At 35.0% G+C, this 20,425-nt stretch overlaps 2 protein-coding genes across 2 annotated transcripts; both read right to left on the bottom strand.

Annotated features, from left to right (window-relative positions):
• Window positions 1-1,905: 1,905 nt before the first annotated feature.
• Window positions 1,906-2,841, bottom strand: LOC101676617 (olfactory receptor 4K1). Its single transcript, XM_004781740.2, has one exon. It carries the CDS (start codon window positions 2,839-2,841, stop codon window positions 1,906-1,908), a length of 936 nt encoding a protein of 311 aa, XP_004781797.2.
• A 13,676-nt stretch (window positions 2,842-16,517) lies between these two features.
• On the bottom strand, window positions 16,518-17,489 carry LOC123388216 (olfactory receptor 4K5). The gene has a single exon (XM_045067484.1). The coding sequence runs from the start codon at window positions 17,487-17,489 to the stop codon at window positions 16,518-16,520; it is 972 nt and encodes a 323-aa protein (XP_044923419.1).
• Between the last annotated feature and the right edge of the window lie 2,936 nt (window positions 17,490-20,425).

Below are 20,425 nucleotides of genomic sequence, written 5' to 3'. Positions count from 1 at the left end.
ATTTGACATTGTATGAATGAACCAAAAAGTCTGAATTTCTAAGAAACCTAACGTTTATAAGCATTATCATGGTCTAAAAAGACTGTGTGTCTATATCTGAAACTCTGCACTAGGATTTAGCATGCAGAGTTAAATTCTATGCATATAGCCACTAACTTATGTATTACAAGTGAAATACTGAATCCAGAATGAAGACAATTACGAAATTTCTTTTTTATGTTAAGCAATTATTTTCTTCAGTGTTAGAATACATTTAGTCTTCCTGTTACAAGGCCTTTTTCATGATGTAAATCACAGGGAGAAGTACATAAGAAAAATTTGGCTAATGAATGAAATACTAATAAGAGATTTTTAAATATTTATTATTAGATATACACAAATTTTACTTTCCCTCTTCTGGGTTTAAAAAATATGAAAGGATAGATTTCAAATTTGGTCATCAAATAATTTTGGTCACTTTGCGTATCGGCATACTTTAGGTACACATGGAACTTTTAAACTTTTTCTGTGAATAATGAGGAATTCATTATAACCAATTATTTCTACTTAAAATAAGTAAACTTGGAAAAAAGATACATAGACATTTCTCAACTTATGATGGTTTGACTTACAACTTTTTTGACTTTTTGATGATGTGAAAGTGATAAGCATTCAGTAGAATCTGTACTTTGAATTTTGAATTTTGATCATGTCCTGGGCTAATGATACGTGGTATGATATTGTTGCATGATGCTGGGCACCCACAGTTCCCAGTCAGCCAAATAATATGAGGATAAACAACCAATATACTTACTACCATTTGATATCCATACAAGAATTCTATTGTTCACTTTCAGCAGAGTATTCAATAAATTACTTGAGATTTGAATACTTTATTATGAAATGGGCTTTGTGTTAGATGATTTTTCCCAGTTGTAGGCTAATCCTAAAATGGGCTTTCTGTTAAATGGTTTTTCACAGTTATAGGCTAATGTAAGTGTTCTAAGAATATTTAAGGTAGTCTAGGCTAAGCTATGATGTTCAATAGATTAGATGTATTAAATGCATTTTCAGCTTACAGTGGGTTTGTCAGGAGGCAACTCCATCGTACTTCAAGGAAGGTCTGCAGATGCTGCTGATAACGATAAATATCTAGAAAATGCTTTATAATGAGTATAAATGCATATTAAATCATCTAGAGGAAAATAGAAAAATTGAGATGAGAAGGATGATACATAACCAAATACACTTGATCCTTGAACAATGCATGTGTTAGAGATACCAACTCTCCACAAAGTAGAAAATCCAAGTATAACTTTCAGCTGTCCCCAAATTTAGCTACTAATAGCCTACTGTTGATTGGAAGCCTTACTGAGAACATGAACAATCAATTAGCACATATTTTATATGTTATATATATATTATATAATATATTCTTAAAATAAAGGTCAAGAAAAATATTAAGAAAATTGTTAGGAAGAGAAAAATACACTTACAGTATTATACTGTATTTATTAAAAAAAAATCCACATATAAGTGGACCTACAGTTCAAACCCATGTTGTTCAGGCATCAACTATATATATAACCAAATTATAAATTACCAAAATATTCAATACAGAAAGAAAAGATAAGCTAACAAATATATATTAATGAGGTAAAATCTGTGTTGCAAAACACATTTCTTTTTACTATGTCAATATATGGAAAAGTATAATTAAGTTGAAAGTATCAAAAGCTCAGTTTGCTTATACATTTTGAGTGCAAGGTATAAAAATGTCATGTGTTCAGTTGAAGAGAATCACAAGTTTAATAAAATGAGGAGCATTTTATATAGATTAGAATATCATTAGCAAAAGTAATTGGCATGGTGTTATGATCCAGTAGAGGCTCTTTATTCCCATTCAGGATTACCTCATGGTGATCTCTAGTTTTTCCAGGAGTTCACATGATGGTTTCTCAGTTTTCGCATGGCTGATTTAACATCTTCATTCCTTAGAGAGTAGATGATCGGATTCAGCAGGGGTGTACAAACAGTGTAGAACACAGAAAGGAATTTATCCACAGAGAGTCTGCTAAAAGGCCATATATAGAAGTAAATGCAAGGCCCAAAGAAAAGAATCACTACTGTAATGTGAGCAGTTAATGTAGAAAGTGCCTTGGATGACCTGCTGGAGGACCGGCGACGAACTGTGATCAAAATGATGGTGTAGGAAATAATCAAAGCCAGAAAACAACCCAGTGATATCAGGCCACTGTTAGTTAGGGTCATAATTTCCATTTCATAAGTATCCATACAAGCCAGCTCTATCACCAGGGGAAGGTCACAAAAGAAGCTGTCTACCTCATTGGGGCCACAGAATGGCAGATCCACTGTAAAAGCCAAGTGACTCACAGAATGAAGAATACCCACAGACCAGGAAATAAACACAAAAATTATACATAGTCTCCGATTCATAATTGTGCTATAGTGTAGGGGCTTACAGATAGCTATAAATCTGTCATATGCCATAGCTACAAGCAACATCATCTCACTCCCAACAAAACTATGAAGAAGGAATATCTGGGCCATGCAGCCTTCAAAGGAGATAGTCTTGTGTTCAACAAAGAAGTCCAAAAGCATCTTGGGAGTGGCAAAATTAGATTGGCAGATATCAATGAAGGAAAGGTTACTGAGCAGGAAGTACATAGGTGAGTTCAAATGGGAGTCAGAGGAAATTATAACAATAATCATGATGTTGCCCAGAACTGATGTCACATATACTAAAGAGAAGATGGCAAAAAAGAAAAGCTGAAGTTCCCAAGATTTAGAAAGTCCCAGAAGCACAAACTCAGATACCACCGATTCATTTGTGTTAGCCATGAAGCCACTCTCCCGTTACCTAAATAAAGGCAAATCAGGAAAGATCACAATGGTGGTACTATATCCAGTATATATACAAAATAAATATGATAAGATTTCAATTAAAAGTCAATTTAGTTTAATGAAATTATATAAGTAATCAATTGTCTAACATCTGTGACTTCAATGAAAAGTAGAAATATGGAAAAAAGGGTATGATATGGATGGTTTCATAATTTAGTAGATATACATACTAAAAAATAAAATATATATATATATATATTAAATACCAAAAAAGAAAATGTGATACATTAACACCACAAATATTAGTAAGATGAAAGAAATTATGCCAAAATGGTGAGGTAAGGTGTCATGGGATAGCTATTACTTAAGTTAAAACTTCTTAAAAGTTTTGAATTTGCCAGCCAAAACTGAATAGAAATGTCTGATTCAAGCAAAGGGAATAATGGGAAGGAAGATATAAAGGTAGAATGGAAAGATATTTTCACAACGCCATGGAAGACATTTTCACAAAGCCATTAATTGAAAGGCCTGCCTGGAGGAGGGTATACTAAGGAACAATAAAAATGAAGATGGTAATGACAGATCAGAAGCAAAGCATGGAATAGTTATTAATGCCTTGAAAAAGAAGGCTAAGTAGATTAATATTATTGGAATTGACAATCATAAATTGCTTGACATTGTTTTAAGAGGCTTAATGGAAGCAATTTGCCATATTATGAAAAGAAAAGCCAATGTTGATGCTCTGAAGTTTCTTTAAAGATCAAAAATGTTTCTTTTATCCATGTAACAGTTGTTTACCAGAGTCCACCATCTGTCACATAAAGATTAATTTTGAATGAACCACCCATGTCTTTTCAGTGTATTCTCTCTTTTATTTCTTCCTAAACACATCTGATGCACCAGTATTTATCAAAATCTCTGACACCTTTCAGATATTATCCTTTTGGAAATACTCCATATAATTGGTGCATTTTGAGTGCATGACAGATTTTCAGAAGAGTGAAGCTTAGTGCTTAAATTGCCTCTTGAATGTTTTTGTTTGTTTGTTTTGTCACTGTGACCATTTGATCCCAGAAAAAAAAATCCTACATGACCTCTGGTTGTTCAGGAATCATTTTTGCCTCTAGTCCTAGATACCCACAACATACAGTAGGAATTTATCATTATACTGATTGATTCTGTATGCTGTATTTGGCCATGATTAATATAACTAATATAATAAATATTTAAAACTTTTAAGGTAAAATTGTACAGGTAAACATAAATCAATTAAAAAATGTTATAAGCTTTCATTGTGGTTGTTGAAGCACTAAGTCCTACTCTTTCAAGGGTTCCCATCTTTGCATGTGAATTATGATATCTAGTTTTAAGAAGAGTGCCAAAACTTAAGTGACTTAAGAATATAAACAGATCAGTAAGGCATGAACTGACCTCCATATAAACTTCTATCATGGAATTCTTATCTCCATGAGGAAGAGTTGAGCCAATGCTCGAATGTCTGATCACATATTTACAATGCAAAGGGGAGAGGAGGCGGCAAATAAACATTGAAAAGGAAGATGATTCCTATTTCTAAGATCTAAAAGTGCTAAAGGACTACAGTTATGAATTTTTAAAAAGATAAGATTAAACTTTCAAATTTAAGAAGATGCCATGAGGGACTACTTACAGTGTTCAATTTATTGTAAAGCCTGCCAACTGTGATCACCTAGTAAGATAACACTGAAGAGTGAGAGGAAGAAGAGGAGGAAGAGAAGGGGAAGCATAATGGTTAAAACATGTTAGATAAAGTTAGTAGTACTAATACAATTTCAAACAATCATTTTATCTTTGAAAAAAGGATACCCTAAAAATAAAATTTTCTACAAATTCCATCTTTCTAATACCTAATGAATGTTAAGGTTTGTCAGTTTCATTTTTCAAAATACGTGAAGTTAACTAGAAAATCCTTTCCACACTGAATTTCCTGTGATCTCTTAATCCAAGGAGAGTATACCAGGTTCGGTGTTAGATCTCATTTTTTTTTTTAATAATTAAGGTAGGTACCCAATAGAAGACATACATAATATATACCACTTAGTAGTTATGTGACAGACCTTGGTAGATAGGACTACATTATTTCCAAGGCTGTTTTCATCTCTAAAATTCTAAATGCAGAGGCTGTTATATTATGGAAACATGTGAAGTTTATACAAGTCACTCAATTCCTTGGGCTATGCACAGAACACCCAGAAGTTTCTCCATTAATGGGTCATTTGTGTGTTCATCACTAGACTACTTAGAGATAACAAATGTTTTCAGATCAGAAAATATACTGTAAGAAAATCTCCTCTTCCCAATGTAAGACCAAGTCTGATATGTAAAGATTGATGTTATATCAGTACCCATCTAAAGTATTGCAATAGAACTCCAAAACCATAAACATGCATATTTTTTTTCTTTTCATTATTTCATCTTATAATAGTTGATTACCTATAAACCTAGCGATAAAAAGCAAAGATAACCTTTATGACCTACTTTGTGTAGCTACTCCTTCTTTATTCCAGGGAAATAAATGGTCAACAAATATTTGCTTAACAAATGGCTAAATATTCTCGAATAGAAAGCATGAAGGAAGCAAAGAAGGGACAGATGATGGTTATAGCATACTTCCCTTTGTTTATCAGATGCTGATCCTATTATATCAGAGCCGCCCTAAGCCAGTATAGTGGGAAATCAACAGAGAAGAAGAGAGCCAGTTATTTGCCTCTTTTAGGTAGAGCTTCCAGCTTGACTTAGACAACAGTGGCTTTTCCTTTTCGATCTTCTAGTTGCTGATTTTGCATCTAGAGGACAGTTTACAAATTATCTAGTCCAAACACAGTGGTCAAATGCATGTATAATGTTTACACTTTTAATGATTCCTTCCAGTCCTTCAGTTCTTCCTTATTTTCTCCAAATACGGTGTCCCACAGTTAGTTTCTAAACTCCCCGCTTTTGCTGTGAGTCTTCATGCCTAAAATATTTGTGATATATTCTTGACTTGATGCATTTTAAGTTGGTCTCTGCACGAAGCTGTGCGGAAGCAAGCACCTCAGGTAGTGAGGCTCCTCCTTTCCTCCTTACTATACAAGTGCAGTATCCTAAGGTAAGGCAATATAAAGCCTTCATCCTTGTTCTATGGAACAGATTTCACTGGGGAAGTGAGAATTCACTCGGAGATCTGATGTCACCCTGCAGTGGGAGTAATTATGTTTTACAGAATTTTCTATCCAGGAATGGAAAAGAAAAAAGTTTTTTTACCAACTAGTTGGTACATAGGAAAGCAAAATATTACTAGATTTTCACTGACTTCCACTCAGAAAATACTTTTTCAACCACTAACTTTTTGTTAAAATAATGAAACCATTCTAAAAAGGATCACCTAGCCTCAGGATGGTTTCCTCCATTTGCAGGGAGCTCAGAACTTCCCAAGATAGTTACGTCTTTTGTTAAATTGCACAACTGATTCTACTATTAATAGTTTAGTATAACAAATGTGTTCTCACTTCAGCATGATAGGTTTTCAAACACTTGAAGGTGCTCTTCATTTCTTTTCCATGAAAAATCTTTTATTTCTCTAAACATGTGTCAGCAGTTCTTCCAATACATTATACATAGTAAGTTTTCTGTATTTCCAAAGCTGGTGATGTAGATGTGGGTTTCAAATGGTGATCTTTAAAAAAGGAAATTGAAAGTAAGTTTCCTTGTATATGCTCTGTATGTCTGTGTGTGTATATATACTGTAGTAAAATGTTCACATACCCAGCAATGCATGAACATTGATATTGCAGCATTGATTGAAAGAGAGAGCTAATACTGGAAAAACACCTACATATCTATGAATTTGAGAGTGAAGCAATATAATTTTTTAACATGATAGAGTATATTCAATGATTTAAATTATTTTTGTATATTAATCTTTTATATGAATTTATGTGTCATTATAAAACATGTCAGGAGAAAGTAATTGGAGACTGATAAAATTATTATGTGTATAGTTTTATAAGCCAAAAAAATGAACAAACTTATGAAAATAATTTTAAAATACCCAGTAATACAGGTTCTAAACTGAAATGTAAACAAAAGAAATGGTGTGAAGAAATGTATAAAAGGGACTTAAAGTGAATCTGTAAATATTTTTAGGAGTTTAAGCTATGGCCAAATATACTATATGCATAATTGTAGTAAGTTTAGTAAATAATTTTAATATTTTACTTTCTATATTTTTAATATCTTGACTATTTGGCAAAAGTGTGATCCTCAAAAAAGTTAGAAAAATATATTAAATGAGAAAAACTTTACTAATTTATTTCGGTTTATTTATTTAGCGGGCTCCATGCCCAAAGTGGGGCTTGAACTCATGACCTTGAGATGGAGAGTTACATACACTACCGACTAAGCCAATCAGATGCCCCTAATGAGCAACAGTTTATAAAATTACAAAGAAAATACAGTGAAGGACAGTTTCCATTCACAAAGATAAAATATAAAGTATCTGGAAAAAGTTAATCATAAATATACAGGTTGTACATTTTACTTTCTATATTTTTAATATCTTGACTATTTGGCAAAAGTGTGATCCTCAAAAAAGTTAGAAAAATATATTAAATGAGAAAAACTTTACTAATTTATTTCGGTTTATTTATTTAGCGGGCTCCATGCCCAAAGTGGGGCTTGAACTCATGACCTTGAGATGGAGAGTTACATACACTACCGACTAAGCCAATCAGATGCCCCTAATGAGCAACAGTTTATAAAATTACAAAGAAAATACAGTGAAGGACAGTTTCCATTCACAAAGATAAAATATAAAGTATCTGGAAAAAGTTAATCATAAATATACAGGTTGTACATGTAAAAATTTTAAACAGTGGAAATATGAAACGAATAAAAAATACAGGGAGGTATATTTTTTTTATTTATTTATTTTCAGAAAAGCAGCATTCATTATTTTTTCACCACACCCAGTGCTCCATGCTATCGGTGCAATCGGTGCCCTCTATAATACCCACCACCTGGTACCCCAACCTCGCACACCCCCGCCACTTCAAACCTCTCAGATTGTTTTTCAAATAGTCTCTCATGATTTAACTCCCCTTCCAATTTCCCTCAACTCCCTTCTCCTCTCTAACACCCCTTGTCCTCCATGATATTTCTTATGCTCCACAAATAAGTGAAACCATATGATAATTGAATCTCTCTGCTTGACTTATTTCACTCAGCATAATCTCTTCCTAGTCCCGTCCATGTTGCTACAAAAGTTGGGTATTCATCCTTTCTGATGGAGGCATAATACTCCATAGTATATATGGACCACATCTTCCTTATCCATTCATCCGTTGAAGGGCATCTTGGTTCTTTCCACAGTTTGGTGACCATGGCCATTGATGCTATAAACATTGGGGTACAGATGGCCCTTCTTTTCACGACATCTGTATCTTTGGGGTAAATACCCAGGAGTGCAATTGCAGGGTCATAGGGAAGCTCTATTTTTAATTTCTTGAGGAATCTCCACACTGTTCTCCAAAGAGGCTGCACCAACTTGCATTCTCACCAATAGTGGAAGAGGGTTCCCCTTTCTCCACATCCTCTCTAACACATGTTGTTCCTGTTTTGTTAATTTTGGCCATTCTAACTGGTGTAAGGTGATATCTCAATGTGGTTTTAATTTGAATCTCCCTGAGGGCTAATGATAATGAACATTTTTTCATGTGTCTGATAGCCATTTGTATGTCTTCATGGGAGAAGTGTCTGTTCATATCTTCTGCCCGTTTTTTGATATGTTTGCCTGTTTCGTGTTTGTTGAGTTTGAGTAGTTCATTACAGATCCTGGATATCAACCTTTTGTCTGTACTGTCATTTGCAAATATCTTCTCCCATTCTGTGGGTTGCCTCTTTGTTTTCTTGACTGTCTCCTTGGCTGTGCAGAAGCTTTTGGTTTTGATGAAGTCCCAAAAGTTTATTTTCACTTTTGTTTTCTTTGCCTTTGGAGATATATCTTGAAAGAAGTTGCTGTGGCTGATATCAAAGAGATTACTGCCTATGTTCTCCTCTAGTATTCTGATGGATTCCTGTCTCACGTTGAGGTCTTTAATCCATTTTGAGTTTATCTTTGTGTACGGTGTAAGAGAATGGTCGAGTTTCATTCTTCTACATATAGCTGTCCAGTTTTCCCAGCATCATTTATTGAAGAGACTGTCTTTTTTCCACTGTATATTTTTTCCTGTTTTGTCGAGGATTAATTGACCATAGAATTCAGGGTCCATATCTGGGCTCTCTATTTCTTTTTTTGATTAGAAAGACTTGGTTTTGCCAAAAATTTAATATCTATAAATCTACATATAATATAAATTTAATGTGAATTGTTTCAGAAAATATTTATTTTGAGGATACCAGGGTGGCTTAGTCTGTTAAGGGCCTGCCTTTGGCGTAGGTCATGATCCCAGGGTACCAGATGGAGTCCTGCATCAGGCTCCTTACTCAGCAGGGAGCCTGCTTCTTTCTCTGACTGTGCCCTCCCCTGATTGTTCGTGCTCTTTCTTGCTCACTCTCTGCCTATCTGAACAATAAATAAGTAAAATATTTTTTAAAAGAAAATACTGTTTTTTAAGAAAATATTTATTGTTTATTTTTAAGAAGATGTCAAATCTAGAGGCCTAGGATAATGGAGGGGGACAGCAGGCAAGGAAGGAAAACCCATATCTGGAGTAGTAGTCCATCCCAATAAGGATAAATCACTGCCCCCCACATGGAAGAAGGGGTGTGATATAATTGACATGCCACTGAATGGATGTGGTCTCACTGCGGATTAGCATCATATCAGCTTTTCAGGTGCAGTTCCTTCTGCTGATCAAGTGTTCATCAGGAGTAGTACCCAGAACTTAGGAGACTAATCTTAATAAAAGGGATTACATGGCTTTGGTCTCAGATGGACACTGATGTGAGGTATAAAAATCCACACACTTTGTGCCTACCCACATAGACCTGTCCTCATTTTTCTCTGCCACATATTCCAATTTTGATCTTTTAAGACATCTACTAAACTAATAAAACTGTTTTTCACTGTCCAGGAATTCATATTTACTTCCACATAGGACCAATTTTCCATCCCAAATTTGATAACTGAGTGAAATATTTATGGCTTTTCCCAGTAATAGAATTTTCCCTCACCAGTTCCCATTAGTCATCTGAGTGGACAAGAATGCAGCAGTTGTCCATTTTGTGCTTGCATCAAGACAACTAGATCATTTATAGAAACCTTTCTATGAGACCATAAAATTGATCTGAAGTAAGGGTATTAATGCAACAAAAGTAGGTAATATAGAATTCTGGACTACTTAAGGGTGCTGATTACTTGTGATTTTATACCTGCTTCAGCCTGGTCCCAGAGAAATCAGGTAATACATATTGGCTTACTGCTGTGACAGCTAGAAATCATGACTTCTTGATACTTGGTTCATAATGAGCAGTGCTAGTCACATAGTCACTTGAAAACCCACTTTCTTTCTGACACTAGAAAACTCAGTCTCTGGTAGGGCCCTGCAGCATCCTAGGATTTGCTTTTCAACCACAGTATAGTTCTCTGCTGCAGGATGCAGGGCTTCTTTTCTAGGATCCGAGGAGTTAGCATGGTCGTTCTTCTAAGTGGCTTTGCTAAAGAATCTGCACAGTATTATTATTTATAATCCCTACCTCTATTTGACTGATTTTCCTGGTTTGTATAGCATGAGTAGTAAGGGCAGCTTGCACTCAAGACTGGACTAGATACAAAAGATTCATTGGAAATTGGAAATCCTGTGTGACTTAACCCAAAATGGCATCAAAGCCATGTTTGCAAGGCAGCTTTATGCTGCCTCCAAGATTCAGTGAGCCTGTAAGCACTGTGTCTCTTTCTCAGTGGTAAGAAGTACAAAACAAAATTACATTTTTGTATGTTCTGAGGGGATTCGGTATCATACCCCACAATATTCAAACCTTTAAAACTTGAATGACTTAACAGATCCCTGAAATGTTAGGGATTATCTCTTACCTCTTTTATGTAATTTCTGCTCAAAGGTCCAATCACTATGTGCTTTTAATGTAGTGGACTAGTATGATGATGTATAGATTACCAGGACCATTAAGTTTACTAAGGACTATATTGTGACAAAGTAGGAGAACCAATATAGAAATGGGTCAACAGCAAATGTTTCAGAGGTGAGGGAGTGACTGATGTGTTGTTTTTTTTTTTCTTTCTTTCTTTAATTGTGAAAACTCTGTCACAAAGTAGAGTTGAGAGGTTTTCTTCATTGGTGTTTCAGTTACTTTGTGGCATCCTTCATGTATTTAGTTCTGATATAGTCTGGAATTTCAAGATACTGGAAATACAGCATATTATATGTCAAGGTTCTTCTCTAAAGGGGAGTATTTATAATGAAATACAATTTTGTCAAAAAAAAAAAAAGTAAAAATACCTATGATGAAATACTGAATCTTGATGTTATCAGATTCTTCTCTCCCTTTTCAGTCTTCTAAAGACCATCATGATGTGCCCTGTAGTCAATGTGTTTCTCCTGGAGGTTTCTGTTACTGTGCACTTTTGGAAATTATACTGCTAATGCTTTGCTTTTACCCTATGGTGAACATGAATCAAATTATTTCCAGTAATTTTATTTTAATGGAACTAAAGCTTCGCTTTTTACCCTGAGCTAGCATCTTGAGGTACACTTACCACTGGCCATATTGTCTCATCTCTCTAGAGTCTCTTCCATCACTTCAGCTCTTCTATTCTATGAGCTATGCATTGAGTTTCTATTCCTTGTCTGAAGTGTTACTCGTCCACTTAGCTCATACACATAGCAGAAGTAGTTTACATTCTGAGAGCAGAAGGAACAAACAAGTCTGCCCTGGCTTTTGGCTCCATATTTTCTACAAAAAGTCACATTATGAAAAACACTTTCAGGATATGTTCACCTGCCATAGACAAAGTCCCTGTTCTTGTGGAGTTTACTTCCATCAGGGAGAACCATATTACTTAAACGAGGATGTGGGTTAGCGTGGTGATATGAATAGAGAGCCAAGGGCCTTATTAATCAGATTAATGAGGATTGCTTTTCTTTTGCCCTAAGAGTAATACATAGGAATTGGAAGATTTTAGGGAGGGGACCTGATCAAAAGCAAGTAATCTGCTCAAGAGTACTTAATAATAATATGGTCTGAGCTTGGATTTGACAAGTCTTACGAGAAGCAGTGCAAAAGTTATTTTCAGATTTCTAAAATGTACTTTTATTTCCCCATTTTTCTGCAGTTAAATTTATGTCTCTATCAGTTTCTCAGGGGTTTGAGAAAAGTCCACAGAGATCTGTAAACCGGACAGAAAAAAAAAAAAAAAGGAATATTTCAAATTATCATTTTAAAATACCTCCATGAAAAAAATGTATTACCAAATTATATTAAGATTTGTTTTAAACAAAATATAACATGGGATTCTACTGCTCTTAGTGTCTCAATTCCAGGTGAAATGTATTGCTAGTTACCTTGAATAGCTGACAGTAAATTAAAATAGTGTTTGTTTTAGTATTATGAATGTCTCTTTGTCTTACTGGAACTAAAGTAATTTGAAATATTTTATGAAAAAGTTTGTTAAAGTCTATGAACTCTTGACTTTATATTTGGTTTGTTTTTATCATTGCATGTATGACACAAAAATGCATTAACACAGAGTGGTGCTGCTTCTGTCTTGGCGATCGTCTAAACCTGCAGGGTAAAGATAACAAGCAGATTTATCTTTTCAAATGGAAAGCTCTTCAGTAGGGTCTTCTCAGGAAAAGAAGACTGATGATTAAAACTTTAATACAAACTTTAATGATTCAGTGTTACATACACTTGAATGCTCCATTTTCCCTCATTAAAGAGCACTATACAAGGTTTCCTATCACATTAAAATGAAATCCATGAACGACTGGGGAAAACCGAATGAGCAAAAACAAAACCAAACTTTTGCTATGGAAATTGTCACATTGGCTTGGAGCAGAGAGTGAAATTTTATTTTTTTTTAAGTTAGTAAATACCTCATTTGTTGTCTTAGGAGAAAAAAAAATACTTGACAAAGGATATCATACACTATGAGTATATAAATAGATGAAAATGCTAACAATTTTTGGTTCAGCCAGCTCTTGAGTTTCCTCATTACGTGTCATATTTTATGAATCACTTTTAGATGCTTCTGGCTTTTCAATATCTTGTAAATACTTAAAAGTTTCGGTATCTGTCAGAGTGCCATCAGGAGACAAAAACTACACTGTATTTTGAACAAGGAATGTTGAACATGGAGACTTAGCAACTGGTAGTAGTACAAAAAAGGGATGAAAGAGAACTCCAAATAATGTTCTAGGGCTGAAGGACAGAACCAGGGAAGCAATAGACTTTGAAGGGGGACCCCCTCCCCAAGGGGGAGTTTCAGAACTCTCCGGAGAGCTTATGAGTAGGCCTCTGGACAAAGCTGGTCCCCAAATGGAGGGATGAGGAGCAGGAAATGAAAGGCTGAGACTGGCAACAAAACTTGCTGGAGGGTGAGTGCCATTGGGTAGCCCATGGCAGCTGCAGTGTAGAAGAAAGAAATTAAGGACACTGGAAGCGGGAAGAAAGGCCTCTCTTTTCTGTAGTGTTCATCCAACATCCTTTCATGACAAAGGTGAAAGGTTTGAGTCCAGGTCAGATACCACAAACATGCCAATGAAGGGTGGACTTCATGTCAAGAGACAACAAATTGATAATTTATAGAGCTTACTTGTCAAGAAATACACAAAGGAAAAAAACGTGATTCTTCTCTATTAAATGAAGTATTTTATTTTCAGCAGCTTACCTGATCTTGTTACTCTTTTGATGAGAGGAAATTCCACACATTATTTTAATTATTGCTCTCTTCCCTGCCATGCCTTAGTAGAAATTCTTCTAACAGCTCTGACATTGTGTCTAAGAAAGTGGTCAACTTTGTCAACATTCAAAATGAAGGACTTTGAATATCCAGCTTGTCAATGGATTATACCAATAATTGAGAATAAAATGTGTGTGTATATGTGTTTTTTATTTCTTTTCAACGTAACAGAATTCATTGTTTTTGTACCACACCCAATGCTCCATGCAATACATCCCCTCATAATACCCACCTCCTGGCTCCCCCCAACCTTCCACCCCCCGCCCCTTCAAGAAAAACAAAAAATGTGTGTTTTTCTCTATTACGAGAAAACTTGCTGGCTTTCCAGGCATTCTTTGGAAGAACTTCACTGAAATATAAATACCACTTCATCTTTTCTTGAATGAGAACTTGCAAAAATAGTTTGTAAGGAACATAAATCATGCCATGTGGGAAAAAAAATCCAAAGAATTTGGGAAAATTTGAAGTTCTTTCACTCAAGCATTTCCTCTTCTGTAAATATTAGCTATGAAAGTTCAGACTCCATTTTCTTAACATATTTATTTATATGAGAGAAGGGGAGAGAGAGAGAAAGCACATGTGATTAGGGAGAGGGAGAGAAACAGACTCCAGGCTGAGTTGGATCTCAGCACTCTGAGATGATGACCTGAGCCAAAATCAAGAAACATGTTATGCTTAACCAGCTGAGCTACCCAAATGCTGCCAGACTCCTTAATACTTACTTTATTTCAAGGATTCCAGTAAAAGTTTAAGATTAATTCAGTATCATAGACAGCATATACTTCCTCTGTTAAAGATCACTCTACAGTCATTTTTTTAACTGAAAACCAGAAATCAGTTACTAAAGTAAAATATTAATGTATATCCAGTCTTATGTTTAAGTGTTTATGCTGTTGTTGGGGAAGGATAGCTATGATGTTTATCATATTTTCAAAAGAATCTCATAGTCACAAAATGTTATGAGTGCCTGATTAGCTAATAACTGGTCCAGTTAAGCAGATTACATACTTTCTGAATTTCTTAACACATTTATTTTCATTGTTTACTATGGTTAACAAAACATTTTTATAAAATACCTAACAAGAAAGATCTGTTTCATATAATCTAGCATCAAATCATCTATCATTGAAAAAAAGAATGAAATTAATAAGCTTTCTAATGAGTTCTGCCACCCTAATACTTCGGTACTATAGGCTGATTAAAAGAAAATCATACAGTACATATAGTCTTTTATTCAAGAAGAAGGGGAATCATAAGGCTGGACCTCATTCCCTGAGTAGAAAAACAAAGCAGCCTGCATGGTTTAGAGTCAGGAAACATTGGTAAGATCTCTTCTTTCTGCCACTGTTTCAGATCTAAGGTGCTGACTTTCCCCTCTCACTACTGATGGAATGATATCCTAAAATTAGAAAGAAATCAATGTGTACACATTCCTGGAAGAAGTAGCTGATGTATTTAAATTTACACTGAAGTATAAATTACTTTTAAACTACCCTTACTGGAAGGTAAGCTTTGAGAGTAGAAAAGAGCAAAGAATATCAGTTCTCAGAAGAACTAGAAAGCTATGGAGAGAGTAAAAATTGAGTGGGGTGGGAGAAGAGGAAATTCCCAAGGTTTTTTCAATATTTTACTTAATGATGCTTTATTACAGTTGGGTTCAGAAAAGATGAGATGGAATTGGGAAGATAAATAGGCAAACAACAAAAAGCAAAACTCATGTTTTTATCCTTGGAGAGACTAATATTTATGTTTGTCTAATTACTCTTTATGAATTGAGGAGTGTTGGGGGAGAAAGCTTAAAAACTACTAATGAATCATTGACACTGCATCAAAAACTAATGATGTACTATCTGTTGGATAATTTAAAAGATAAAAATAAAATAAACTTTGAGAAGCATCCAAAAAAGCCCTTAAAAACAATTATCAACATTAATAAATCTAATAATGGTCCTGAGAGGTTCAGAGTAAAGATCCAGAGGTCTTTCAGGATCCAGGTTGCAGTTAGATTGTATGTTTATCATTGATTCAGTGTCACTAAGAACTCTGTATTTTGTCTAAATGCAAAGACTGTTGAGTAGCTACTTATAGCATAGACAAAAAGGTCAGTGTTTTCAGAGGAAACTGAAATTATCTTAACTGATTATAGAAAGACCATTAAGCGAAAGATTTGAAATGCAAGCTCCTGATTCATTTTAAAGCATTGTTATTGGAAAACAATATGGGATAGGCATACTTGATGTTAGGGGAGGGGTTTCATAATTTAAAAATCTCCACTTAAGTCTACACACTTGAATCAGTGGAAAGGCTATCTTCTGGTTGGGAAAATTGACTTTCACATTTTTAAAAACATTATTCATCTACATAGATTTTTCAGCATACAATTAGGAAACTGCTAGGACCATGAAAAATGCCTGAATTTATGCCCACCAAAGAATCAGGTACTCCCTTTTTTCCCCTATCATATTCATGCTGCAACTAAAGCAGCGAAAGCATTAATACTATCCACATATTGTCATTCTGTTCATTTGCAGAACAAGTAATCATGTATACCTTCTCCTATTTTTTTATATTTAGCTTTTGCTTAGGTGATACTTGGGAAGGGGCTAGTTAATATCCATTAGATACTCTCTATATCATCTTCCTCATCACTTCCACCATAACTGAGATATGCCCCAAGAACACATTGAAAATATTTATAGTCAGAGTATCAATTTGAGGAAGTTGAAGGAATTGTGTCTTAATAAAGGGAATTCCTTGCTACTAGTGGAATTTCAGAAATTTTCTTGGGCCTCAGGTAATAGGTCATAATCTTCCTCATGGCAGCCTTCATATCCCTGTTTCTTAGTGTGTAAATAATGGGGTTTAGAATGGGGGTGAAAACAGTGTAAAATATGGCAAGAAGTTTATCTACAGGGTAAGTGGTAAAGGGCCACACATAGATAAAGATGCAAGGTCCAAAGAACAATATTACTACAGTGATATGGGCAGCCAGTGTAGAAAAGGCCTTGGCCATTGCAGCAGAAGACTTAAACCAGACAGTGACAAGAATAATGATGTAAGAGCTAACCAAGAAAGAGAAAGTACTTAGGGAAAGGATTCCACTATTGATTACAATTAGTATTTCAATTATGTAAGAGTCCAGGCAGGCAAGTTTGGTCACTCGAGGAAGGTCACAAAAAAAGCTGTCTACTACATTGGGTCCACAAAAAGGCAGGTTCACGGTAAATGATAACTGGCTTAATGTGTGCACCAAGCCCACAGCCCAGGAGACCATTACCAGGACAGTGCACGTCCTTCGACTCATGATGACTACATAGTGTAGGGGTTTGCATATGGCTACGTATCTGTCATATGCCATGGAGACAAGTAGTACCATCTCTCCTCCAGTAAAAAGGTGGATGAAGAATATCTGGGCAATGCAGCCACTGAAGGAGATGGTCTTATGTTCACTCAGAAAGTCAGCAATCATTTTAGGGGTAGCAAAAGAAGCCTGACAGATGTCCACAAAGGAGAGATTTCCCAGGAGGAAGTACATGGGGGAGTGCAGTCTGTTATCAGAAGTTACTGTGATGATAATGAGAAGGTTTCCCAGCACAATGACCGCATATAACACAGAGAAGAAAACAAAAAAGAAAAGCTGGAGCTCCTGAGAACTAGAGAGTCCCAACAATACAAATTCAGACACCACTGAAGAATTGACCTTATCCATGGATCCAGGCTGCAGATGGTCTCTGCAACAATCCTAGAGGAGGGGAAATAGTAAGGGATCAGAATTCTGAACCACAGACTTTCAAAGCAAAGGATTCTGAGATCCCAGATATAACGTGTACTTGCTGAATAAGAAATGTGGAAGAGATCATGATAATATATGTGGAGGGTAGGAAGGAGCTTAGAACAATATCTAAATAAATAATTTTATCTTCTCATTAGAACCCCTTGAGTTTTGGATAATCTTAATAATCTATTACATAGTAGTAAACAGGCTTATCCATGAACTTACTTACGATCACAAGGCAAGAGGAATGACTTAAAGCCAGCTCCACAGGCTTTGTAGATTGACAAAAATAATTTACATCTGTTGTTCTTCTGGTCATTTTCCATCATTAATTGTAATCTATCTTGAAGTGTAACATTCTCTTTAACTCTCCAAGTGATATACATGGCTTAATATGTGATGTCAAGTCACACTGACTGTTTGACTTTAGACTACTTTTTCTGAGCTTTAATTCCACATTTCAAAAAAGATGGGAAGTGAAAAATGCCTACTTATAGAAGGCTTTGAAGTTTAAAAAAGTTGATGAAATTCTTCTATCAAAGTAATTCTAACACAATAAATGTTCTTAATATATTAAAGATTCCCATATTAACAAAATTTTACCTTAATGCTATAGCAGGAATCCTACACAATTCAGACAATCCCTACTAAAGAGATACTGTTATATATTATCTGGGTCTATAGTCAGACAACCCAGTTTGTCAATTATTCATCTGTATAATTTCTTAAAATACATATTATAACTTTAAATATCTAAAAGTCATTTCTGCTTGATTATTTAGGAAGAGTACCTAAATTTTCTTTATGCATTTTGTTTGCAGATCACATTTAGTTTTAGGCTGTAAAATTGTTTAGAGAATAGATCCTAAAAGTTCTCATCACAAAATGAATGTTTTTCTTTTTATTGTATCTGTTTAAGATGTTGGTATAAACTAAACCTATAGTGATAATTATTTCAAAATATATTTAAATCAAACCATCATGCTGTAAAATTACACAGTGACACATGTCAGTTATTTCTCAGTAAAACTGGAAAAAATTATATTTATTAATTTAATTAAATTATATTTAGGCCGATTTATGCTTCCCTGCTTTACTATTATCAATGGCCTTATTAATACACCTTTATAATTGATGAAAGAATAGTTGTTGTAGGGGTTTTGGCATAAATAAATAAAAATGATGAGTTATAAATGTCTCATGCTCCTAAAATTATTTTTCAGGGGAACCAGAATAATCTTAATAATCCTAAAAAATAATCCAGCATCAGGGCATCTGGGTGGCTCTGTGGGTTAAAGCTTCTGCCTTCAGCTCAGGACATGATCCCAGGGTCCTGGGATCAAGCCCTGCATTGGCTCTCTGCTCAGCAGGGAGTCTGGTTCCTCCTCTCTTTCTCTTTTTTTTTTTTTTTTTTTTTTTTTAATTTTTTATTTTTTATAAACATATATTTTTATCCCCCAGGGGGTACAGGTCTGTGAATCACCAGGTTTACACACTTCACAGCACTCACCAAATCACATACCCTCCCCAATGTCCATAATCCCACCCCCTTCTCCCAAACCCCCTCCCCCCAGCAACCCTCAGTTTGTTTTGTGAGATTAAGAGTCACTTATGGTTTGTCTCCCTCCCAATCCCATCTTGTTTCATTTATTCTTGCCTGCCTCTCTGCCTACTTGTGATCTCTGTCTGTCAAATAAATAAATAAAATATTTTAAAAATAAATTAATTAAAAAATTAAAAAATAATCTGGCATCTCATTTTTTTCCTATAAGGATGCAGTCCTGCTTTATAAGTCTAATTTGATTGAACTAGAAAAGCCTTCAAGAAGTTCTATTTTAGGAAATCATACTAGTTCTGACAGTTAATTTGACCACAGTTTTAGTAAGGAAACTGAATATGATGTAATTTTAACCCCATGTTAAGGGCACAGATATATCTTTCATTGCCTGTTTATTTCATACATGAAGCCAGTCTTCCCAAGTCCCTAGGGTACACCCCCTAGTCTTTCATTTTCTCCTACCAGTTTTATTGAGTTATAACTGAAAAATAAATCAATGTGATGTTTTGATATACATATACATTGTGCAATGACTATGGTAGTCAAGCTAAGTAACCTATTACCTCACATAGTTTCCTTCCTTCCTTCCTTCCTGCCTGCCTGTCTTCCTTTCTTGCTTCCAGTAAGAACAACTAAGATCCACTCTCTTAGCAAATTTCAAGTATATCATATGGTATTATTAGCTAGTCACCATGCTGTACACGATCTGCAGAACTTACTCATCTTACCTCTGAAACTTTATATCCTTTGATCAACACAGCCGTTCATTTAAATGGATGTTGAAGGGGAGCAGAAAATACTATCCCAAAATATACCACTTTGGCATATTGGTTATTTTGAATTAAAGCTACTTAAAAAACAGTGCAAGAAGAATACTCTGAGCATCCTTTGTGCCCCTGAAAGCGGGAGGTAAATCTCCCAGGTGGAAGGTGCCCTCCCTGTACCAAGAGGGAGGAAGGCATCCTTATCACCAGATATAAAGAGTTTGGGAGTTTATAGAAGACTATATAAGCAACTATTATTATTTCTTCACTAATTTAAAACCTCAAGCACAAACCCCTCTATTTTGTCAGTTCTTCACAAACTTACTGTTTCTTTGTCTAAAAGGTACAAAGACTTCCTGTTTTGGTCACTTCTTTGAGTCTCATTTTTTTATGGGATTCCTGAGCAAACAAAATGAAATTCGTCTTTCTCTTATTAATCTGTCATATGTCAATTTAACTACTAGATTAGCTAAAGAACCCATAAGGGAAGAAGAGAAAACTAGAAAGTTTCTACCAAGACAACGTGATTACATTCCATACAGTGAAGC

This window comes from Mustela putorius, unplaced genomic scaffold (genome assembly GCF_011764305.1).
Source record: "Mustela putorius furo isolate JIRA1106 unplaced genomic scaffold, ASM1176430v1.1 tig00003896_pilon_pilon_pilon, whole genome shotgun sequence".
Lineage (NCBI taxonomy): Eukaryota > Metazoa > Chordata > Mammalia > Carnivora > Mustelidae > Mustela > Mustela putorius.
Note: the sequence above shows the minus strand (reverse complement) of the source record. Positions and strands in the feature narration are given on the sequence as shown.

What these genes read in the sequence shown, in the direction of transcription:
- LOC101676617 (XM_004781740.2), bottom strand. Translation starts at nt 2,841, where the DNA reads ATGGCTAACACAAATGAATCGGTGGTATCTGAGTTTGTGCTTCTGGGA.
- LOC123388216 (XM_045067484.1), bottom strand. Translation starts at nt 17,489, where the DNA reads ATGGATAAGGTCAATTCTTCAGTGGTGTCTGAATTTGTATTGTTGGGA.